Source organism: Phocoena phocoena, chromosome X (genome assembly GCF_963924675.1).
Source record: "Phocoena phocoena chromosome X, mPhoPho1.1, whole genome shotgun sequence".
Classification (NCBI taxonomy): domain Eukaryota; kingdom Metazoa; phylum Chordata; class Mammalia; order Artiodactyla; family Phocoenidae; genus Phocoena; species Phocoena phocoena.
In genome coordinates, this window is record NC_089240.1 from 103814069 (window position 1) to 103834267 (window position 20199).

Here is a 20199-nt window from a genome sequence, read left to right on the forward strand (position 1 = left end):
CCCAGTCTCTCAAGGCAGAAGCCTAGGAAATGTCTTTGCTGCCCCTCCTGTTCCCTCCCTCCCTACATCTAAGCCATTAGCTATGTCAGTTCTACCTATAAAATTTACCTACCCTTTTCTCTCCACCTACATTGCTACCTCCCTATTCCAAGCTCCCAGCATTTGTTGCCTGGACCATGGCAAAAATTTCCTAATTGGCCTCCAAATTCTACTCCTGCTCAACCTTCAATTCTTCTCTATATAGTAGCAAGGGGGTACTAAAATATAGACCATGTCCAACAACAATTTAAAACCCTTCAGCGGCTCCCTACTACACTTAGAACAAATCTTAAATCTATACCATGGCTTACAAAGTTGTAATTATTCCAGCCCCTTTCTTGCTCCCAAACTTTATTTCATTGCTGTATTTCAGTCACACTGGTCCTCTTTCAGGTCCTCAAAGATGTCAAATTCTTTCAATCTCAGGTACTTTGCACAGGCTCTTCCCTCTGCCTGAAAAGCCCTATCTCCCCCACTTCATTTGACTGAATCTATCTCAAGCTTCATGTCTCGGTTAACATGTCAGTCCATCAAATGGGCCTTTCCTGACCACCCTATCCGAGGCAGAAAACACTGAGTGCCCCCACAGCAGAAACCTCCATCTACCTTCTTCTTTGCTAACACAACGGTTATTTTGTTCAAGGATATGGCCATCATGTGGTCAGGGGAGGTTGGCCCCTTCCCAGTCTCAAATGGTGGATCATAATTGTTCTTAGATAATCATGGTCATACATTGTTTTGTCAGGGACTGGTTGAGAAATGACCGCATGATCCAGATCTGACCAATGTGACATAAAGGAAAGTCTGCTTTGGAAAGGTCCTTGCTGAGAAAAAAAAGAGAGAGAGAGAGAAAGAGAGAGACAGAAAAACAAAACACCAATCCCCTTTAACTACTCATCGTGTGTCTACGTGTGATGCTTGCAACCGTGTATCTGAAATGACTCTGGATCCCTCTACCTCCAGAGTTCTTATTCAGCGAGATAACAAAACCCATATTATTTGACCTAATTTCAGTTTGGTTTTCCATTACTAGCTGTCAAAAGTTGGTCCTCATCTTCTATTCTCTACTGCAGCATCCTATTCATATCCTTTTTTTGAACAAATCAAAATGGGTTGTTATTATATTCGTTACTTTTTTGCTTTTTTCTTTGTTTAACTTCCATGAGAGCAGAGTCTATGTCTATCGTGGTCACCAGTGTTTACCATAGTACCTGGCACATAGTAGGATCTCAAGAAATATTCGTTCAATGAATAACCAAATGTCACATCCAGGGGGAGAACCAACTAATTGGCTTAGATGGTGTTTGGTAGGATAGAAGGTATATACAAACACTAAGAAATAAATTATAATTGTCTTGAAAATGATTTCCCAAAGAATCCTGATGAGTGATGTTTTAAACTTTAGTTTCAAAGGGATGCAGATGGGGAAAATACTAAAATAGAGGGCTGGGAAATTGAGCTCTAAGAGCTCTTGTCCATCTTCCACTCTATCTATGTCTCATCAGCCCAAGAAAACAAAAGACAAAAGGTAATCATCTCCAAACCTCTACCACATGTTCCTGCCTGGAACAGATCAGGCACATAACCTGGATTATTTGATTTCTTTACTCTTTCATCAACTTTGACTCTTATGAAAAGCATTTTTATTGCCTTTTCACAAATTCAAGTAACTCTAAGATGATAGCACAATCCTATAGAACATGTCATCTGGATGATGGCAGAAGTCTTATCTAGAGGCATTATAGCTTATCCAACTTTGAAAGCCCTGACCAAGGCAGGCCTTATGTGGTATGAGTCAGGTCATACTGAGAGACTGTACCTCCTAACCAAAAAGAGCCCCAGTTTGCTAAGGTTTCTGAATTTGTACCATTATCATTGCTTCATTGGACTAATACAGTTATGTCTCCACAAGTCCCCTATTTAAATATAAATATACTACCTAGAGAGGTTAATACGTTAATTTTTCAGCATTCATTTTTGAACAGAGAGGAAAGTCCTGAGGGAATGGAATACTGTAGAGAATAGTTAAGCTTTAGTGGATGTAAGAAAAGAAAGAAAATTCTGGACATCGGAGGAAACATAGGGACTGGGAAGCTAGAGAAAGAGAGATGTTGAAGGAGAGGAGGAAAACACCAAAAGAGAAAGCTAGTCCAAGGTCCCAAATGACCATGGTGCTACCTGATTGCTCACTTCTGCTAGAAACCTAAGGGGAAAAACATCATTTAGTCTCTTATCTGTCTCTTCATCTGTAAAATGGAGGCTGAAGAAAAACATAATGATAGTAGGTGGCAGCAGCTGTATAAACAGAAAGGCAGATAAGGAAAAGGACTAATGGAAGAAACAAACAAGGAAAATACACATTTCAGAGGTCTGATATCAGTAGGGCTAGTCTGGAAAACTAGCCTGGGTTAAGGTGTGATTGACTATCGTGACCGAATTTCCTAGATTATACACGTTGCCTGATGTCCTGGTTTAATTATTACTAGTGCCCCCTTCCACTCTCAAAAGTGTCCCCGGTTGGACAATAACTGATACGGTTGCCCTTCTGCAAGACTGGTGATGGTATGATGTGATAGATGACAGGTGTGCTGAGTTACTAATTGCCTTCAGATCTCAAGGCAGGGAATGGCCAGAGTCCCCAAACTTGTTGATTCCAGTTCCGAGGAGCTGTCTGTGTGTCATGATGTAGAACTGTTGGGAAGTATGTACCAAACACAGGCAGCACTGCCATTTTAACAGAGGGCTTCCCAAAGGAGAGGGTGAAGATGGGAATTTCAGACAGCACAAGGCCAGTGGGGAGGATACAAAGGGGTGAAGTGGAAGTGAAATGGAGCAGGACCCTATGGTCTTCGCCGCCCATGTCCTCCCCCTGCCTTTTGGCTGTGGAAAAACTCTAGCCACAGAATAAGTTTAATCAGAGAAGTGAGAAAATGCAAAAGCAAAGGAAAACAGTCAAAGGAGACCAAATGATAATAGTTTAGTCATTAAGCATAGTCAAGGACCTTTAGTTCCTTCTCAAGGGCTATAGGTAATATTCTGGGCCATATCCTGTGAGTTGTCTTGTAGATACCGAAACCCCTACCAGGTGGAAGAAGTTAACTACATGATGACCAGACTGGAGCCATGACAAAAGCTGCCACAATTCCGAGAATTGGCCTCAAGGATAAGGGAACAAAACGACCCTGGAACTGAAGATTAACTGTACCTAAAACAATCAAGGGACTTCCCTGGTGGCGCAGTGGTTAAGAATCTGCCTCCCAATGCAGGGGACACGGGTTCAATCCCTGGTCCGGGAAGATCCCACGTGCTGTGGACCAACTAAGCCCGTGCGCCACAACTACTGAGCCTGCGCTCTAGGGCCCGCGCGCCACAACTACTGAGCCTGCACTCTACAGCCCATGAGCCACAACTACTGAGCCCATGTGCCACAACTACTGAAGCTCAGGTGCCTAGAGCCTGTGCTCTGCAACAAGACAAGCCACTGCAATAAGAAGCCCACGCACCACAACGAAGAGTAGCCTCGCTTGCTCGCCACAACTAGAGAAAGCCCGCGTGCAGCAACAAAGACCCAATACAGCCAAAAAATAATTAATAAAAAAAATCAAGATGATGCTAGTCAGACCACTGATGACCAATTTCAAGATGACTATCAGAGCTGACTGTGCTTTCTGCATGTAGCCCCCCCCATCTATAAAAGCTCCTGCCCACTGGTTTGATGGTGGGGGGGGGGGCGAGGAATTGGCCTTTGGACAAGCATCCACCCTCCCCCAGCACCCGCTGGTTGCCAGCATCCAAAATAAAGCACACCTTCCTTTCCACCAACCTTGCCTCTTTATTGGCTTTTGAGTGGCGAGCAGCCGGACCCCACTTCCAATTACGGAAGCACTAGAAGCCCCTCAAATCGCACTCAGAGGAAGCACTCCCTCACTGCCCAAGCATAATTCTGGACCTGATCTCTGTATCCAAACAGTTGTCAAGGCTTCCACACAGAAAGGAAATAATACTTGCTCTAGACAGGATCACTCAGCCCTGAGCCGGGCTGACATTCATAGATGAGTCTGGCCATTCGCTTAGCCCTCCACTTGTTAGAAACAGATCAGTACTTGTGCAATGCCAAGTCCAGAACGGCAATTACAACAACCAAAAAAATTAATACCATGCACAGAGAAAATACAATATGAAAAACATCTGCTCCATCTGATGTAGAAGAAAAGAATCATTTGATTATAAACATTGGATCTCAGTTCTCATCTTACAGCACCAGAGAGGAAATTGTTCCAAAATTGATAACTTGTGTTTTTCCTTCCCAAAGTTTGTGTTCCCATTCAAATTGCACTAAATCTTTAGAGACATTGCCTTCTGAGCCTAAAACCTATTTTCCCACCGAATTCTCATCTCTTGGTAAATACTTGAAATGTACCTAGGAAATCAAAGACATAGTTTCTTTTTCAATATATGCAAAGACATTTGTCTCCTGTGGTTGAGGCGATGAGTTAAACACTACAAAGAAATCAGAGGAGAGCGGATGGGCACTTCTGTGTCGCTCCTTGCCCCTCTGGCACTAGTTTTATTACTCTGCAACAGCACCGATGTATGGAAAAAAACCCCAAGGTTCTGGCCTCTTAGCTGCTTCCAGGAAAAGTCAGCGTTATCTCAGTGTGTACTGAGGAGCAGGTGAGGAGAGAAAAATAAAAAAGATGATCAAAGCCCTCCTGCTGCCCCCCTTGCCTCTAAAGTCTTCACCAAGAGCCCCAGACTCGGCTATTCTATCTTCTGCTGTGCGCATAGAGAGCAGGTAATCAGCAGAGCTAATCAAAAATGCATTCATTACCGCACAGCGGCAGTGGGTGAGAGCGACTGCAGCTTTCATTTGGCAAGTGGTTTCTGGACTGGCACAATCCAACCTGTGTGGCTCGCTGGCAAACCTTTTGCACCTCCTCACCCTCCACATCTCCCCCACCGCCATCCCAGCCACCTGTGCCACGCTCAACTCTGCTTCTCCATTAAAAGCAATCTGATTCATACACTTGACAATGTTTTCCCCTCAATCACCACAATGTTGCTCTGTAAAAGCTGTTTTCTGCCTAATAAGTCTTCTGAGTATTTTTAAAAAGGTGTTTCTTCACTTAAAAAATATCCTTTTTTCCCCTTTGTTTTCAAAGCAGGAAGCCGTTTCTTGCCAGGGCAAAAAAACTCAAATGCTGACACATTCTGCAAATGCACAAGCCTTCCCTGCTTTCTCCAACTTAGCAAAATGGACTCTCTCAGAGCCCCCAAAAAGAACCAAAAGAAGCTCATAGGGAACTGTGCTAAAATATGCTGATGGGCCCGCAGCTAATAAAATAATAGCTAATATTACTGAGCATTTATTACGTTCCAGGCATCATTCTATGCACTTTAATTATCTCATTCAATCCTTACAATAGCTTTGTGGGGTATGGGTTGCTATTATCATCCCCATGGTCCTGATGAGGCCAGTGACCCAAGGAAGTCAAATCACCCTAAGACTAGTTGTGGATGGAGGATTCTGAACTCAAGGAGAGTGCTCTATCCTTGCTTAACCACTCCCCATGGTTCTGATGGAAGAAGATTAGTAAACCACTAGACACATTGTCCCACCCCCTCAGACTACAAAGTTAACCCTTCCAGGGCATGTGATTGATCACCATTCAGTAAATAACTATTTTCTAGGACACATAAACAGTACTCTCTCCATCCCCTGAAAAAAATAAATCTGCTTTAGCTAAGTTGGAGAGGGAAATTTATAAAAACAAAACAAAACTCTTTCCCGTCTTTGTTTGCCCCAGTTGGTCTACAATGCAGGTTGAGTGGTGACTGAGCTCGTATGGCATACAGGCAGCTATCTGTTCCCTGCCCTTTGAGAACACACAAACTAGTGGGGATGTTAGAACACACACACACAAATACAGAGTGTGATGTGGAGGCAGGGTGGCATAGAGGCTCCCTGGATTCAATTTCACTTCTATGACTTAGAGCTAGGTGACCCTAGGCAAGTCATTTAATCCCTCTGTCTCTGTTTCCTCAGCTGTAAAATTGAAATAATAATAGTACCTACTTCACAGGGTGCTATGAGGATTACATGAGCTAAACTGGCACATAGTAAGTACTTAAAAAATACTAGCTCAGATTGTAATTTCTTTCCCATTGACATGAAATTTATAGCTTATGTTTTATATCCAAGGTTTCAGTGAAGAAGTAAATGGTGGTCATTTGAGGCAGCCGAGAACAGTACTATATATGTTTCATTAAATACTTTGACTTGGTTCCAGATAATCTGGCAGATTTCTGACCCTCCTCCAGAAGTATACTATGAAAGATAACCAGATTGGAATATTAGCATTTTGAGAAAGCCAGGTATATTTCCCAATTTAAGCTTTGGCAAAAGAAAAGGTTTAAAAAGTAAAGAGTCCCTAACTACATATTTTTATCCGAAGGAGTCTGCCCTCTAAATTATATGGAATTGTGTGGGACTTCCCTGGTGGCACAGTGGTTGAGAATCCGCCTGCCAATACAGGAGACACAGGTTCGATCCTTGGTCCAGGAAGATCCCACATGCCGCAGAGCAGCTAAGCCTGCGCGTCACAACTACTGAGCCTGCGTGCCACAACTACTGAAGCCCATGCACCTAGAGCCCGTGCTCCACAACAAGAAAAGCCACCACAATGAGAAGCCCGCGCACCACAGGGAAGAGTAGCCCCCGCTCGCTGCAACTAGAGAAAGCCCGTGCACAGCAACGAAGACCCAATGCAGCCAAAAAATAAAAATATAAAAAGTAATAAAAATTTTTAAAAATAAATTATATGGGACTGTGGCTGTTTTAGTACATGTAGGAAACCACAAAAATAACAAAATAGCCAGTTTTTTCACTTGAAAAAAATGATTTGCTTCAGGCTTCCTTTAAGCGGCAAGCACATGTCCTGGATTTAAAATAGGATTCAATTTATCTGAATTCATTTTCCACAAAAATTTTTAGATGCATGCCCATTGCATAAAGCAAGATTTGCCCGTATTATAAGGTTTAGCAGCAAATTGCTGATGTCCATTTCCACTTTGTCGGCATTTGCCACCCAGCCTCTTATCATGCTGTGGACAGATACAGACATAGTCAATTTTCACGTTCTTAAGAAACAGGAAATGTTATACTGACTCAGATCGTCAATTCTTCTCAACTGTCATCCATTCCTTAATGGTAACACAAGGACTGCTTTCTGCCAAGTACTTTGTCGAATATACCAACCACTTATCTAACAGAATTCTGAAAAGAAGATGAAAGGATGGGTAAGTTTTGACCATGAGGAGGCAAGGAGAGAGATTACTCTCCTTTTCTCCCAGCAGATCCACCCTCCATTCTCCTCCACTGTGCCCTGCACCTCAAGAAGGCTTGTCCTAAGCGTAACATATGGCCACTGCTCTCTAAGAGTTTGTCAAATCTAACCACCCAGACAAAAGGGCATTGGGTCCCCTCTTTAAAAATCTATCCCTGAAATCAAACAGACTTCTCCCTTGTATTCCTTCTGACTCATAAGCCATAACATTAAACAGAGCACCATTGGATCTTGCTTTTGGTTAATTCATGCATTCATTCATTCATTTGACAAATATTATTTATCATCAATTACATTCCAGTCATCATTCTGGGTACTGGGATTACAGCAACAAACAAAACAGAACAACAACAACAACAAATCCCTGTGCTCATAGAGCTCACAATCCTAAACAAATGAAATTAGTAAAATATCTAGTTAGAGTTAAAATACAGAGTTTCAGTGTAACCCAATACGAAGGAAGTTGGTTCCTCAAGCTTCACTCTGGTTAGAAGGACAATAAAATGTTTATCATTTTAAAAAATCGGCTAGTTTGGAAATGTAAGCATTCCATTCACTCAGGTACTTATTAATCACATTGCTCTAAATCCAAAAAGAATTTGAAGTATTCTACAATAAAAGACATAGAAATTTATTGTTTTAATTTATTATCCATAAATCTAACTATAACAAAAGTCAAATAATGTACTCAAGAAGTGTAAGGTTCAATGGTCAAGACAACTCTCCCTTTCTGCTTAGATAATTTGTCTGCAATTATTGGAAACATCCACAAGGTGGTGGTAATGATGCCTCAGTTTATAACCATATCGGAAGGGCAGGCTGATAATTATAGGTATGATTTACCTAAAATGAAGATACAGTATACTTCTCCAACCACAAAGTTTTGTTTCTCAGAACTCTTGTGGCAGGACTTCCCTGGTGGTCCAATGGTGAAGAATCTGCCTTCCAACACAGGGGATGTGGGTTCAATTCCCGGTCGGGGAACTAATATACCACATGCCGCGGGGCAACTAAGCCCTCACGCCACAACTACAGGGCCCACGCACCCTGGAGCCCGCACACCACAACTAGGGAGAGAACACCCGCACGCCACAACTAGAGAGAAGCCCGAGCAGACCACGCGCCGTAACGAAAAGATCCCGCATGCCTCAACAAAGATCCCGTGTGCCACAACTATGACCCAGCACAGCCAAAAATAAAAATAATAATAATAAGGAAAATAAATAAATTAAATAAATAAATAAAAACAAAAACTTATTAGAAAGATACCATTAAAAAAAAAACCTCTTTTGGCAGACTTCATGATTAAAGAGATTAGGATGTTTTCATTAAACTTCTTAAGAAGGCTCAGATCTCGAGTAAGCTCATGAAAGCCCTCATTTATTAATTCACTCAGCATACCTTTACTGAGAAGCTTCTGGGTACTAAGCATTATGAAAAACATTTAAAAACAAACTTTGTGTTCACAAAATACACAGTGAAGGAAACATCCTAAATAAAAGGGGAAAGCAATGATAATTTTCACATTCTAACTTGTTAATAACTGGGACCGGTGCAATTACTTTCCATTTACCATCCTTTGTTTGACAGATGCTTCTCAGGGTCTCTTTCCTTTAAAGTTTATATGAAATATTTCTAATTTTGGTTTGCATTAAATATGGGAATAATAATAGTACTTACCTCAAAGAGCTGCTCTAAGAATTCAATGAGACAATACAGTTAAACCATTTAGCAGAGTACCTGGAACGCGGTAAGAAATACATGTTAGTTATCGGCATCATTGTTGTCCTCCTCGGGATCATTATCTTCATTATTGTCACCATCATGATCATCACCATCAGGGTAAAATACCAAATTCATCTGCATATACCAGAAATTTGAGTAAAGGCAATTCAGAATTGGGGGAGCAGTCACTGCTTTCCCTTTATTAGCAAAATGTAACAATGTTCTAAACTCTTAACCAGAACCTTAAAGGGGAGGAGATGTTTGGTTTTGCTTTGTTTTATTGGAATTTAAAGGAATTGCCTTACAAGGACTTTCCCAGTGTGGTGCCTCTGGATATAGAATCATCTTCCCCTAGGGAACTCAATGTGAGTTTAGATAGCAGGGTAGCTAAGATTGCAAGACCACTCTTTGGCCTCCTGCCAAGATACAGTGATTTTTTTTTTTTTTTAAGTGATTTTTCACTTCCCTTGTAACATGGAACTTCTCTTGGGACTGAGGCTACACGCTGAGGGAGGCCAGGAGAAGCAGCTGAGGAAATGTTTGTGCCCTCCCTGGAGGAAGCCCTTCATTTCCTTGGGATCTGTAGGGCCCCTAGTGAACGAGCTTTCTCCCTGAGGCCCATGGAACTGAGGAAGAAGGCTCTCCATACTGCCCATTCTCCTCTAGAGCAGGCACTGCCCTCCAGGGAAGGCTTCATAAGTGTGACCTGTGCAGGCGCACAGGGAACCTTGCTAGAAGGGCCCTGTGCTTGGTGTAATGCTCTGCTGTCTCTGTCTTGAAGTTCCTAATAACGTGTGAACAAGGGCCCAGCATTTTCATTTTGCAATGGACCCCGCTAGTTATATAGCCACTCCTCTCTGCCCTGGAGAGTTTCTAAACACTGCGTGGGCTTTGTTCTTCGTCTCCCTCCTTCCTGCTGCTCGCTTAGCAGAGTCCACCTCACTCCCCACCCTTGAGTCAAAGCAAGAGATGGTAGCTCAGTGGAAACTAGCTTTCTGTCTAACCCTGAGCCCTGGGGACCACAACAAAGATATTTTCGTAACTGCTGCTTCCTCTCCTTTAACATTTTCTCTAAACTTAAAAAAATAGAGCGATAATAATAATAACAATAATATTCCTTGAAGCACTGATGACTCGTAACAAGCACTACAGGTACCTTGCAGTGAACTGAGGCAAATGGGGCAGCATAGGAAGTCAGAGAGCCTTGGATTCTGTGTCAGATTTGAGGAAGTGATGGACATTCCGTGCTGCCTCAGTTTCTTCACCAGTGAGCTATTGCTACAGAACGCCTACAAATGTAAAAGCAGCTAGACATACACTCAGAAAGCTTACATTTCCTTACTTCTATAATTGGAACTAATCAATTTTACCTACCTGAATGCTACCATGTTGAGTGGACACCTCTCTCTCTCTCTCTCTCTCTCTCTCTCTCTCTCTCTGCCTCTCTCTCTCTCTGCCTCTCTCTCTCTCCCTCTCTTTATTATCTTATATAGAGAGGTAGACAAGATATCTCCCCAATTCACAGATCAAAACACTGAAGCTCAGAAAGTGTAGTTTGGGCAGAGCTGCAACTAGAATTCAGGTTTTCAGATACCTGGTCCAACAACCACGTTTCTGAAAAAGCATGTGTAAACCTTTTGGTTTTTAAAAAACTCCTATCCTGAGTACATAGGAGTCGGGTTTCTCAACAGTGGCACTGTTGACCTTTGCAACTGGATAATCTTTTGTTGTCAAGGGCTGTCCTGTGCATTATAGGAGGTTTAGAAGCATCCCCGGCCTCTACCCACTAAGCGCCATAGCAACCACCAACCCACCACCCCTCCTCCCGCAGGTGTGACAATCAAAAAAGTCTCCAGGCATTGCCACTTGTCCCCTGGAGGGCAAAACCACATCCAACTGATAACCACTGAACAAGAACAGTTCACTGTTTAAAGGAGACTTGTGGTGAATCCTTTAGTAAACTATAAAACTGTCTCCAAATTTGTATTTCCACATATTGGATTTTCTTAAACTTGGAGATACCTTATTTTCAAAAGAGAAAAGCACTAATTTTGGTTGTGTTGGGTCATCACTCAGAAAAAATGTGGACGGTTCTTATGCTTTTCTTTTCCCTCAAAATATTATGATGTTCACGGAAGTGATGTCATAAAGATTTAACAGAATATGCTCACAGCACACAGATTGAAGCAGGTTAAATTTTAGGAAACCCAGAAATTCCTCTTTAAGAATTAGCTACCATCAAGTACCCTAAAATTCAACTGTTTCCAGTTATCTTTTCATTCCTCTAAATACTCTGAATTCAGTTTTAAAGCAGGAAACCCAGAATTTCCTGTGTCTAAAGGAGTGTTAAAAAAGCCTGATTCTTCGGGGTTTCCCTGGTGGTGCAGTGGTTGAGAGTCCGCCTGCCGATGCAGGGGACGCGGGTTCGTTACCCAGTCCAGGAAGATCCCACATGCCGAGAAGCGGCTAGGCCCGTGAGCCATGGCTGCTGAGCCTGTGCTTCCGGAGCCTGTGCTCTGCAACGGGAGAGGCCACAACAGTGAGAGGCCTGCGTACAGGAAAAAAAAAAAAAAAGTCACTTTGTGAGAAGCTGGAGTCCTGAAGCCATGTGATTTCCACCTGCAGTTTTCAAGCCCATTCAGAGCTCACCAGGGGATACTTACTTGCTAAGATGTACCCATCCTAGCAGAATATATTTGTTATGATTCAATTCTCTCACAGCATTAAGGAGACTCTGGTCTGGTGGATAAAGCCCTAGAGAGATAAGAAAATCAATTCCCCACCACTTGGCTGTGTGACCTTGAGCTGTTCACTAAACCTCTCTGATTCCTCAGTTTCATAGTCTATGGAGTAACACCCTAGACCTCTGCTTAACCTGAGAAGGACATGGGGACGAGTCACTAAGTCCCCATCTGAAAAGATCTGGAAGTCTATTTGCCTCTACCCCTAGGAAAAGAAATTATTTCTATAATAGTTTCTCACCCTGGACACTAAATATAACATGGTTCTCTTGAGAAAAGAATTAACTAGCAAGCAGAAGCATCATGAACTGAATTTAGGGGACTGAACTGCTAAAATAACAGAAAGATCTCACCATTGAGCAGTCTATGTCTAATGGACCAAAGACAAGACCATTTCAGCAAGTCATCAGGGGCCTGTAGACATTTCAGGAGTAAAATTACTACGACTCACAATTCTCTGGGAACTGGCACTTGGGAAGATAGGGATTTTCATGGTTATTGTGGTTGTTTCCCAACCTCCATCTTTCCCTCCTCCCACTGTGTGTCAGTCATGTGGCTTGGTGAGGGGTGGGGAGGACTGACTCTACTCCCTACTCTCAGCTCTATGGATGGAGCATAATCCACCATGCCATGGTGATTGCTTCATGTGGCCTAAGCATGACACTGCTAGGCCAAAGGATTAGATCAGGAATGGTCATGTGATTCATTTTGAAACGATGATGTAAAAAGATGCGACGCAGACGTGAAGAAAAGAAAGATTACAGACATTTTGCCATCATGTGGGAAGCAGAAAGGAGAGAGGAGAAGAAGTTAGGTTTCTGATAAAAATTCTGAACTACTGAGTCCAATCAAACCTCAAGCCAGCCCTACCTCTGTCCCTTCCAGTTACATGAGCCAATGCATTTCGCTTATTGCTTGCGCCAGTTTTTGTGGGTTCTGTCTTATCTGAAGCATGAAGCATCCTAACTGATACAGGAACTGAAGGGGTCAAGAGCGTGCTCACCAGCCCTGAGCATGACTAAAGGAGGCAGTATGAAAGTGTTCAGTCCAGAGAGAAAAGGTTGGAAGAGGGATACTAAAAGTGGAAGATCACCTCCGAGTAACAGTGCCCCAAGACAGCTCCTGGGGATGTCTTCAGGTCAAAAAAAATAGTGAGTTCTAAACACCCTTACCATCTATGAAAAAACAAGCCAATCTGAAAACCATTTGAGATAAACAATTGCTTCCACGACCACTGCTCACTTGGTGTGACCGTCTCTCCTGGAAGTTGCTATGGATCCATTTCTGGGCATATCAAACCTGAGTTCAAAAGGCTCCTCCTCTGACTCACATATATACTCCCACCAAAAGCAGTTCCAAGCAGGCCCGTGCCTGGAATTTCAGATCCTCAGGGCTGTGGATTTATTCAGCAGCACCTAGGTTGGTATCTACATAGAGGATTTCTACAGAAGTTTCTGGAGGAGGTGGTATAATGGAGGAGTCTGGATGACAGAGAAATAACATGGAGGACCCAATCTTCCTTAGATGTCACACCCAACCAGAGTCTCCAGATGCAGCTGGACTCTATTCTTCCCAAAGGGTCCAGGAATGGAAGTGCAAAAGACAACTATAAAGAATCAGCAGTACCTAGATTAGTTCATTGATTAGAGTGCAGGCTAAAGTTTGGCCAGTTTTTCTGACCCTGAGATAATCCTGCCTCATGGAATCATAGGAGCATAGAACATGAGAGCAGGAACAGTCCTTAGAAATCATGCTGCTCTGTCTTCTCTTTTTAGTGGCATGGGATTGAATCTGGGATAAGGGAAGTACTTTGTTTCAGACATTTAAACGCCTTCCTCTATACCGCCGTGGTAGCTGGTGCTTACTGTTTTCACAGCACCTACCATGTTAGATTGTCATTCCCAGTGAATACATCCGCTCCTCTTTGAACTTGAAATTCACTGGAAGCAGAAACTGTCTTGCTTCCTTAAACCCCTGGTGCCTGGCAGACCCTGTCATATAGCAGGTGGTCAAACGTTTGTTGAAGAAATCAAAGTTTCAAGCCAAACGGTGAGAAAGTTATCATCATTCCATTAGGCAAAGGATATAGTATCTTGGTTTCATTAACTTTAAAGGGTGGAGCAGTTTCCTTCCAATGAATCAGAATGAGTTTCGTCATTATTTTTCTTATTTGCAAAGTATCAAGTTAATAAGTATGGAGCTTAATGTATGATATAGACCCCGTCTCCAAATTCCACTGGCTGACGTTTCTTTTTGCTTACCCAAGTGTCCCATCCCAAGCCTAAAACAGAAACCTCAAGAGGGAAGTACTATTTTCAGTTTTGTGTTGTACATTTTAAAACTTATTATTACTATTATTACTTTTTGCTGCCTCAACATCCCCAGAAACAGGCTGTGCGCACCCTGCCAGGTGACCAGGTGCATCAGTGTGGTAAGGCTGGCCCCTGCCACAATATCCCATTCTTGCTCTCCCTTCACTGTCACCTAATGTCAATCAAATATACCAATGAAATTCCCTCATGCCTTTTGCTTGTGTACTCTATCCTGACCCCCAATAAAGGCACTTTCCCCTGGGTCTCTGTTTCTCTCTCTCTCTCTCTCTCTCTGTCTCTCTCTCATCTTCCCACTTGCTTGGTTGAGCCCCTTCCCTTGGCGCCCCGCCATGTGGTCCCCCTTTGTGGTGTACTTGACTGTTTCTCTAGGACGTGTGAGTATAAGCTTCATTTCCCTATGCCTCTCCTGTGTCCCCTCTTGTGACTGCACCTGACCGACCATCTCATGAGAGAATACAGAACAACTTCTCAATAAGAACTGCAACAAATTATTTTCTTGCTGCTTAAACTGTATCATTGAGCTCATTTAAAAGTGCAAACCTCGGGTCCTAAGACTAGCAGGTACTCCTGAGTGGAGCAGGGGTACCACTTAACCACAGAGGGAGAGCTAGATTTGGGGCTTTCTTGGCAACTTCTGGTGGCTACGATGCTGCTAGTACAGTCTCTAGCTCCTCATTGGAAAACCAGAGATGAAGTTCAAATAGCATCTCACTGCTTTCTTGGATGAGGGATCGATTGCAAAAGTGTTTGCTTGTACTAAGCAGGCTTTTCCACCAACAGCAATATGCCTAGTCCACCACTGTGTCCCTGCTGGCTCAGAAGGGACTAGCCCAATTCTGCCAACAGCTGCCGCCGACAGTGAAAAGTTGAAAGAGTGGCAGCAGATGAAAGAGAGGAAGAAGGTAGTGGAGAGGGGAGACTGAAAATGGAAGGGATGGGTGCCATTTACAGAGGTGAATTCAATGGAGAATTTCAAGTGCAGAGACACTGAGATGCCTTTCTTCCTCTCATCTTTCGTTACCGACCCACCCCGTTACTCTTCAAGCCAAATGACTGAAGATGGCCACAAATCTCTTCACCCACTGCTGCTCAGTATTAGCCAAGCATGGATGGGGACCTGGATGTCTTCAGGAGTGAAGTGAGGTGTGCTGAAAGCTGCCCGCCTCCGTCCAAAATATGTTGTCCATCCACCTGAAATCAAACTGAAACTCCTCGCTAGAGTTATTCCTTTGGGTCAAGGCACTGAAGGCTCCTATTATAATGCAACTATGTTATCTGAAAGGAGGAACATATAATGCCTGGCACAGAGTAGAGCTTCTCTAAATGTGTCACTTTTAATATTAAATTGCCACTGCCTGCCGTTAGAACCTTAGTAAAGATTTATCTACCAGATTCTCTCCTGTCTCCTAGGGCCCTTGAGGATCTATGATGGGAAGACTGATGTGGAACACTGGCAAAGATTGGGTAGCAGAGTCTGAGGTTTGGCGGATGGTGGAGAAAGGGGAGGCTGACAGCATGAGGCACTTTGGGGGAGAAAAGGGCACTTTCAAAAGGTGAGAAAGAGGGAAGAGAATTTGGAAATTAACATTTATTAACTTTTCCTAGTCAGGCACTGAATTAGATGCATTTACATCCACTATCTTATTTAATCCGCAACCATTCTATCAGGAAAGGAATATTAGTATTCCCATTTTGCAGGTGAAAATCTGAATAGGGGTTCAGATTAAGAAAGTCGCTCAAGGTCACACAACGCCTCTATATGATGGAATATAGATTCGAACCTGGACCTGTCTCCTAAGCCTATGTTCCTGAACCACGCTATCTCACACTCCACATCTGTCAAGGGGTAGGCAGCCTAGTCTCTGCTACCCCTTCCGTCCTAATTCTCCAACCACTTGCAAATTGCGGCTTCTGTGACTCCCAGGTTTCTCCCTCACTCTTTGCCATGGACTATCTAAATGGAGACAAAAGATTTCCATGGGTGGTGGGGTAGGAAGAGATTTTACATTATCAGGATGGATAGAAATTTGGGGAGAGCCTAGTATCATTTTTATGGTTGCCCAAGGGTTTGGAAACTATCTGTTCCAGGCTCCAACGTATGTCACGTCAAAGCCAAAGTTCTGGCGTAATCAGTGTGCTAGTTGGGGCCCTGGGCCCCTGCCTTGATATCCCCTGCTCCGTGTGTGCCATCTTGCTGTAGGCTGGCAGGAAGATTCATTTTCCACGTGGACCAGGAGGAGAAGATATGGAAAAAAAGAACAGCTGGTGCGGGGAGGGACAAAATCCGTCTCTTCCAGAGTAGCTGGGGTAGGTGCGGAAGACTTGGGAGATAAAGAGTCTTCTTTTTTCTCACCACTGGAGAAAGGGGCTGGGGAGAGGTGCCTACAGCCCAAGAGGTTCATCCATGGGATTTTGTGGAGGGTATCACCCCCAACAGAGATCCAGGCTGCACTGCCTACTTCCAAGGTTCTTTCCTCCCCTTAGACAAGAAAGAGAAGTGGGGGGAATTAATGGCCTCTGAGGTCATCGGTCAGGGGCCTAGGCTGCTATGTCCAAAGGCAAGACCAAGGGAGCAAGGCAGCCAGGAACAGTTTCCTCTAATCTTAACTTTCAATCCCCACCAGTATCCCAACTCATTCCCACACCTCTCTCCTCCTTCGTTGTTGGGACTGACTGTCCTTTTCATTAACCTTTTAGTTAACCCCTCCACGCAGTACTTCTCTACGCCCTCCAAAGCTGTCAGCCCCTCGCTGCCCGACACCGCCCTCTCCCCCCTCCCCCATAAGCCCGGCTCTGAGCTTGGGTCCGGGGAGGTCTCGCCTCCCAGAACTGTGAGGGTGAGGGCTTCTTTACTCGCTCTCGGATCTCCGCTGTAAAAACTGAGCGGCATGGCCCGGGCATGCGCAGCATCTTCGGGCGCATTGTGATGGGAACTGCTTCTCTGAGTCTCTACAAAGACTCCAGAGTAACCACTCACTGCCCACCCCCCGAGACCCTCCTTCTTTAAGCCAGACGCACAAACGCACAGACAATGCAGCTTTTCTTTCTCCTTCTCTTTAAAAAGCTGGCTGTAGCTTGAAAGGCTGGCCCACGTGAGGACTAGTGTATTTCTATCGATTCCATCTCCCGTGTTGACAAACGCCAGCGCTGAGGCTTTGCAGTCCGCGGCTGCAGTTTGCAGTGGAGCTAAGCGGTGTGCGGCTTTAATTCCACGTCAGATCAACTTTGATCAATATCCCCCTACCGGCCCAATTGGAAGAGCCCAATTCACCGCCTCTGAGCCTTTTCGCTCCTTCCTTCTTTTTTTCCCCTCTTTAGACCCATCATCTTCTGGGGTAGAAAAGTCTCGGATTTTCTTTTAATTTCTTTCTTTTTTTCTTTCTCTCTCTCTTTTGTTTCTTTGGGGAATTTGTTTGTTTTTCTGTGTTTTGTCTTTTTTGGGTTTTTTTGGGTTTTGGGTTTTATTCTCTCTGTCTCTCTCTCTGTCTGTCTCTGTCTTAGAGATAGGGAGGGAGATCGCTTTGGCGAACCGAGCTTGCAGCCAATGAACCCGCCTTCCAGATTGGTGTGAAGACAGAAGTGAGGTGGGGGGCGGGGAGGGGGTGTGAGAGAGCCTGGAAGCGAGCGAGAGAGAGAGAGAGAGAGAGAGAGAGAGAGAGAGAGAGAGAGAGAGAGAGAGAGAGGGAAAGAGAGGAGGTGGTGGAGGAGGACTAGTGTGGGGTGGAAAGGAAGAGTGAGCGAGAGAGCAAGTTGAGGGGAGGGGGTGAAAGAGCCGGCGAATTCTTTTTCTTTTTCTATTATTATTTTGAAGACTCCCGAGTTGCGCCTATGCTCTTGTCAGCTTCGTTCTAGGCGTAGCACGGCCAGGCAGAAGAAAATGGGGCAAAGCGTGCTCCGGGCGGTCTTCTTTTTAGTCCTGGGGCTTTTGGGTCATTCTCACGGAGGATTCCCCAACACCATCAGCATAGGTAAGCGCGAGCCAGCCCGCCGGTCGGGCCGGGCTCTCTTGCACCCGAGACCACTGCCCTGGCGTGGCTACTGCGGCCGCGGGTCCCTGTCCTGCATGGCCTGGGAAGGGACGGGGGACGGGGATCGGGCAGGAATCTCAGGGATCTGAGCCTCAGAGAGCTGGCTGGTCTGGGGAGCATCGGGAACCAGAGAGGTGATCTCCTGGGGCTTGGCGGGGTGGGCTGCCGCGTTTTCCGAGCTGAGCGGAGCAGGGGAGGCATGCCAGAGGCTGCAGCCGGGCGAAGAGTCACGGCTTTTCGGCTCGCTGCTCTGGACTTTGCCATGGCGTGCGTGCCGCCGCTGGAAGTTGTCCCAGGGTGATGCCTCCTGTCTGGCTGCGCCAGGGCGCGTAACCCGGTCCGGGGCTCCCTGTCCCGCGTCTCCGGGTCCCGGGAGACCGGCTAGCGCTGGGGGAGGTGGAAGCCCACCCTGGATTCCCCCAGACCCGGGCAGCAACCGAGGTCAGTGGCGGATGGGGTAGGAGGCGGAGGTGAGACTAGAAGCCGAGCCAGCGAGCGGCGAAGTCACGCAGACCACGAATTCATGAATTGCCGCTGTGTCTGTCTGGAGCCCGGCTCCCGGGCGCTGGGAGGGAGTTCTCTCGGCTTCTCCCCGGCTTTACTAGTCAAGAAGTTAGAATTATTGCCATTACAGAACAAAGCCCCTGTACTGTCATGGGGGAGCGGGGGCCTGTGGGGAACAGGACGGGGCAGCAGGGGGAATGAAATTGTTTTTCTTCCCAACCTTTCCCTTTGCGCCACGAAAAGATGAACCAGCTTGTGGAGATGGGAGGTAGCGGAGGAAGAGGGGAGAGGAAGCTACCGCCTGAGAAAGAACGAAGTCCCACTCTTGGTTCCATCGTCCTACCCCAAAGCAGCCTCCTTTTCCCTCTTTCCCCTTTCCCCCTTCTCTCCAGCCTCTCCTCCGACTCTTTAGAGGAAAACTAGGTTTCTCTTGGCCAAAATTTGAGTTCACAAGAGTCTTCAAAGACACACAGGTTGAAAATCAATCATGATCATGCACCCAGGTACCACTGAGAGGTTATCGCCTATCTGTAGCTCCCCAATTTCTAACCACTCCTGAGGGGGGGACACAAGCCAAATCTTGGTTCCCTTTGCTTGTAGGTGGACTTTTCATGAGAAACACGGTGCAGGAGCACAGCGCTTTCCGCTTTGCTGTGCAGTTATACAACACCAACCAGAACACCACCGAGAAGCCCTTCCATTTGAATTACCACGTAGATCACTTGGATTCTTCCAATAGTTTTTCTGTGACTAATGCTTGTAAGTAGATCTGCTTTTCCTCCTTTTGGGACCTGGGAACCTCATTTGCATTTTGCTTGTGGGACTTGGGGTCTGCGTGAGTGCTGGGGTGGCGATTGCCTTAGTAGACATTTTAGGGGCTCTAGTCAATCCAGGTTTCATGTGACATAAATCAACTCCAGAGGATCCTGCTGAGGGAGGGACTTAAGGCAAGTACACAAAACTCTGTTGTGAATAATGTTTCATGCAAAAGTTTCATTTTCCTCCCTGCTAAACTGGCGCTCCCTCCCCCGCAACCCCCTCCCTTTTTTTTCCTTTGGCTGAAAAAAAAAAAGAGAAAAAATAGCATGGTTGTTCAGGGAAATTTCTTCAGATGAGATTAAAGAAAGAAGCCTCTTGATTGAGTCAATTCAGGATGTGCATTACTTGACTGTTAAAGCTAGCACCTGGCTGCAGGAATGAGCTGAATTTGACAATCGCTTAATACATAGGAGCCAAATATGAGAAATTCTGCAAACAAGTGACCTTGAGGGACAGATCAGGCTCGTTCCCCTGGCCTCTTTCTGTCCTAGAATATCACCTTTCTTACCGAGAGAGCTCTGATAGGAACTGATAAGACTACAAACTGATTACAAGTGATGAACGCCTGGCAAACTGAGGGGAAGGGAGAAAGTGCTCAGTGACTCTTTGGAAAGCTACTTCTGTTCTGTCTCCCCTAGTGTTGTTCAACTCCCCCCCCCCCCCC

The 20199-nt window shown here is 45.0% G+C and overlaps 1 protein-coding gene across 2 annotated transcripts in view; it reads left to right on the plus strand.

Moving 5' to 3' along the window:
* Positions 1 to 18061: 18061 nt before the first annotated feature.
* GRIA3 (glutamate ionotropic receptor AMPA type subunit 3) overlaps positions 18062 to 20199 on the plus strand; it is a 282189-nt gene continuing 280051 nt past the window's right edge. For both annotated transcript variants that reach the window (XM_065900584.1, XM_065900583.1), the window contains exons 1-2: positions 18062 to 18152; positions 19317 to 19475. In XM_065900584.1, coding sequence (XP_065756656.1) covers positions 18062 to 18152; positions 19317 to 19475 — 250 coding nt within the window. The remainder of the gene's footprint in view (positions 18153 to 19316; positions 19476 to 20199) is intronic.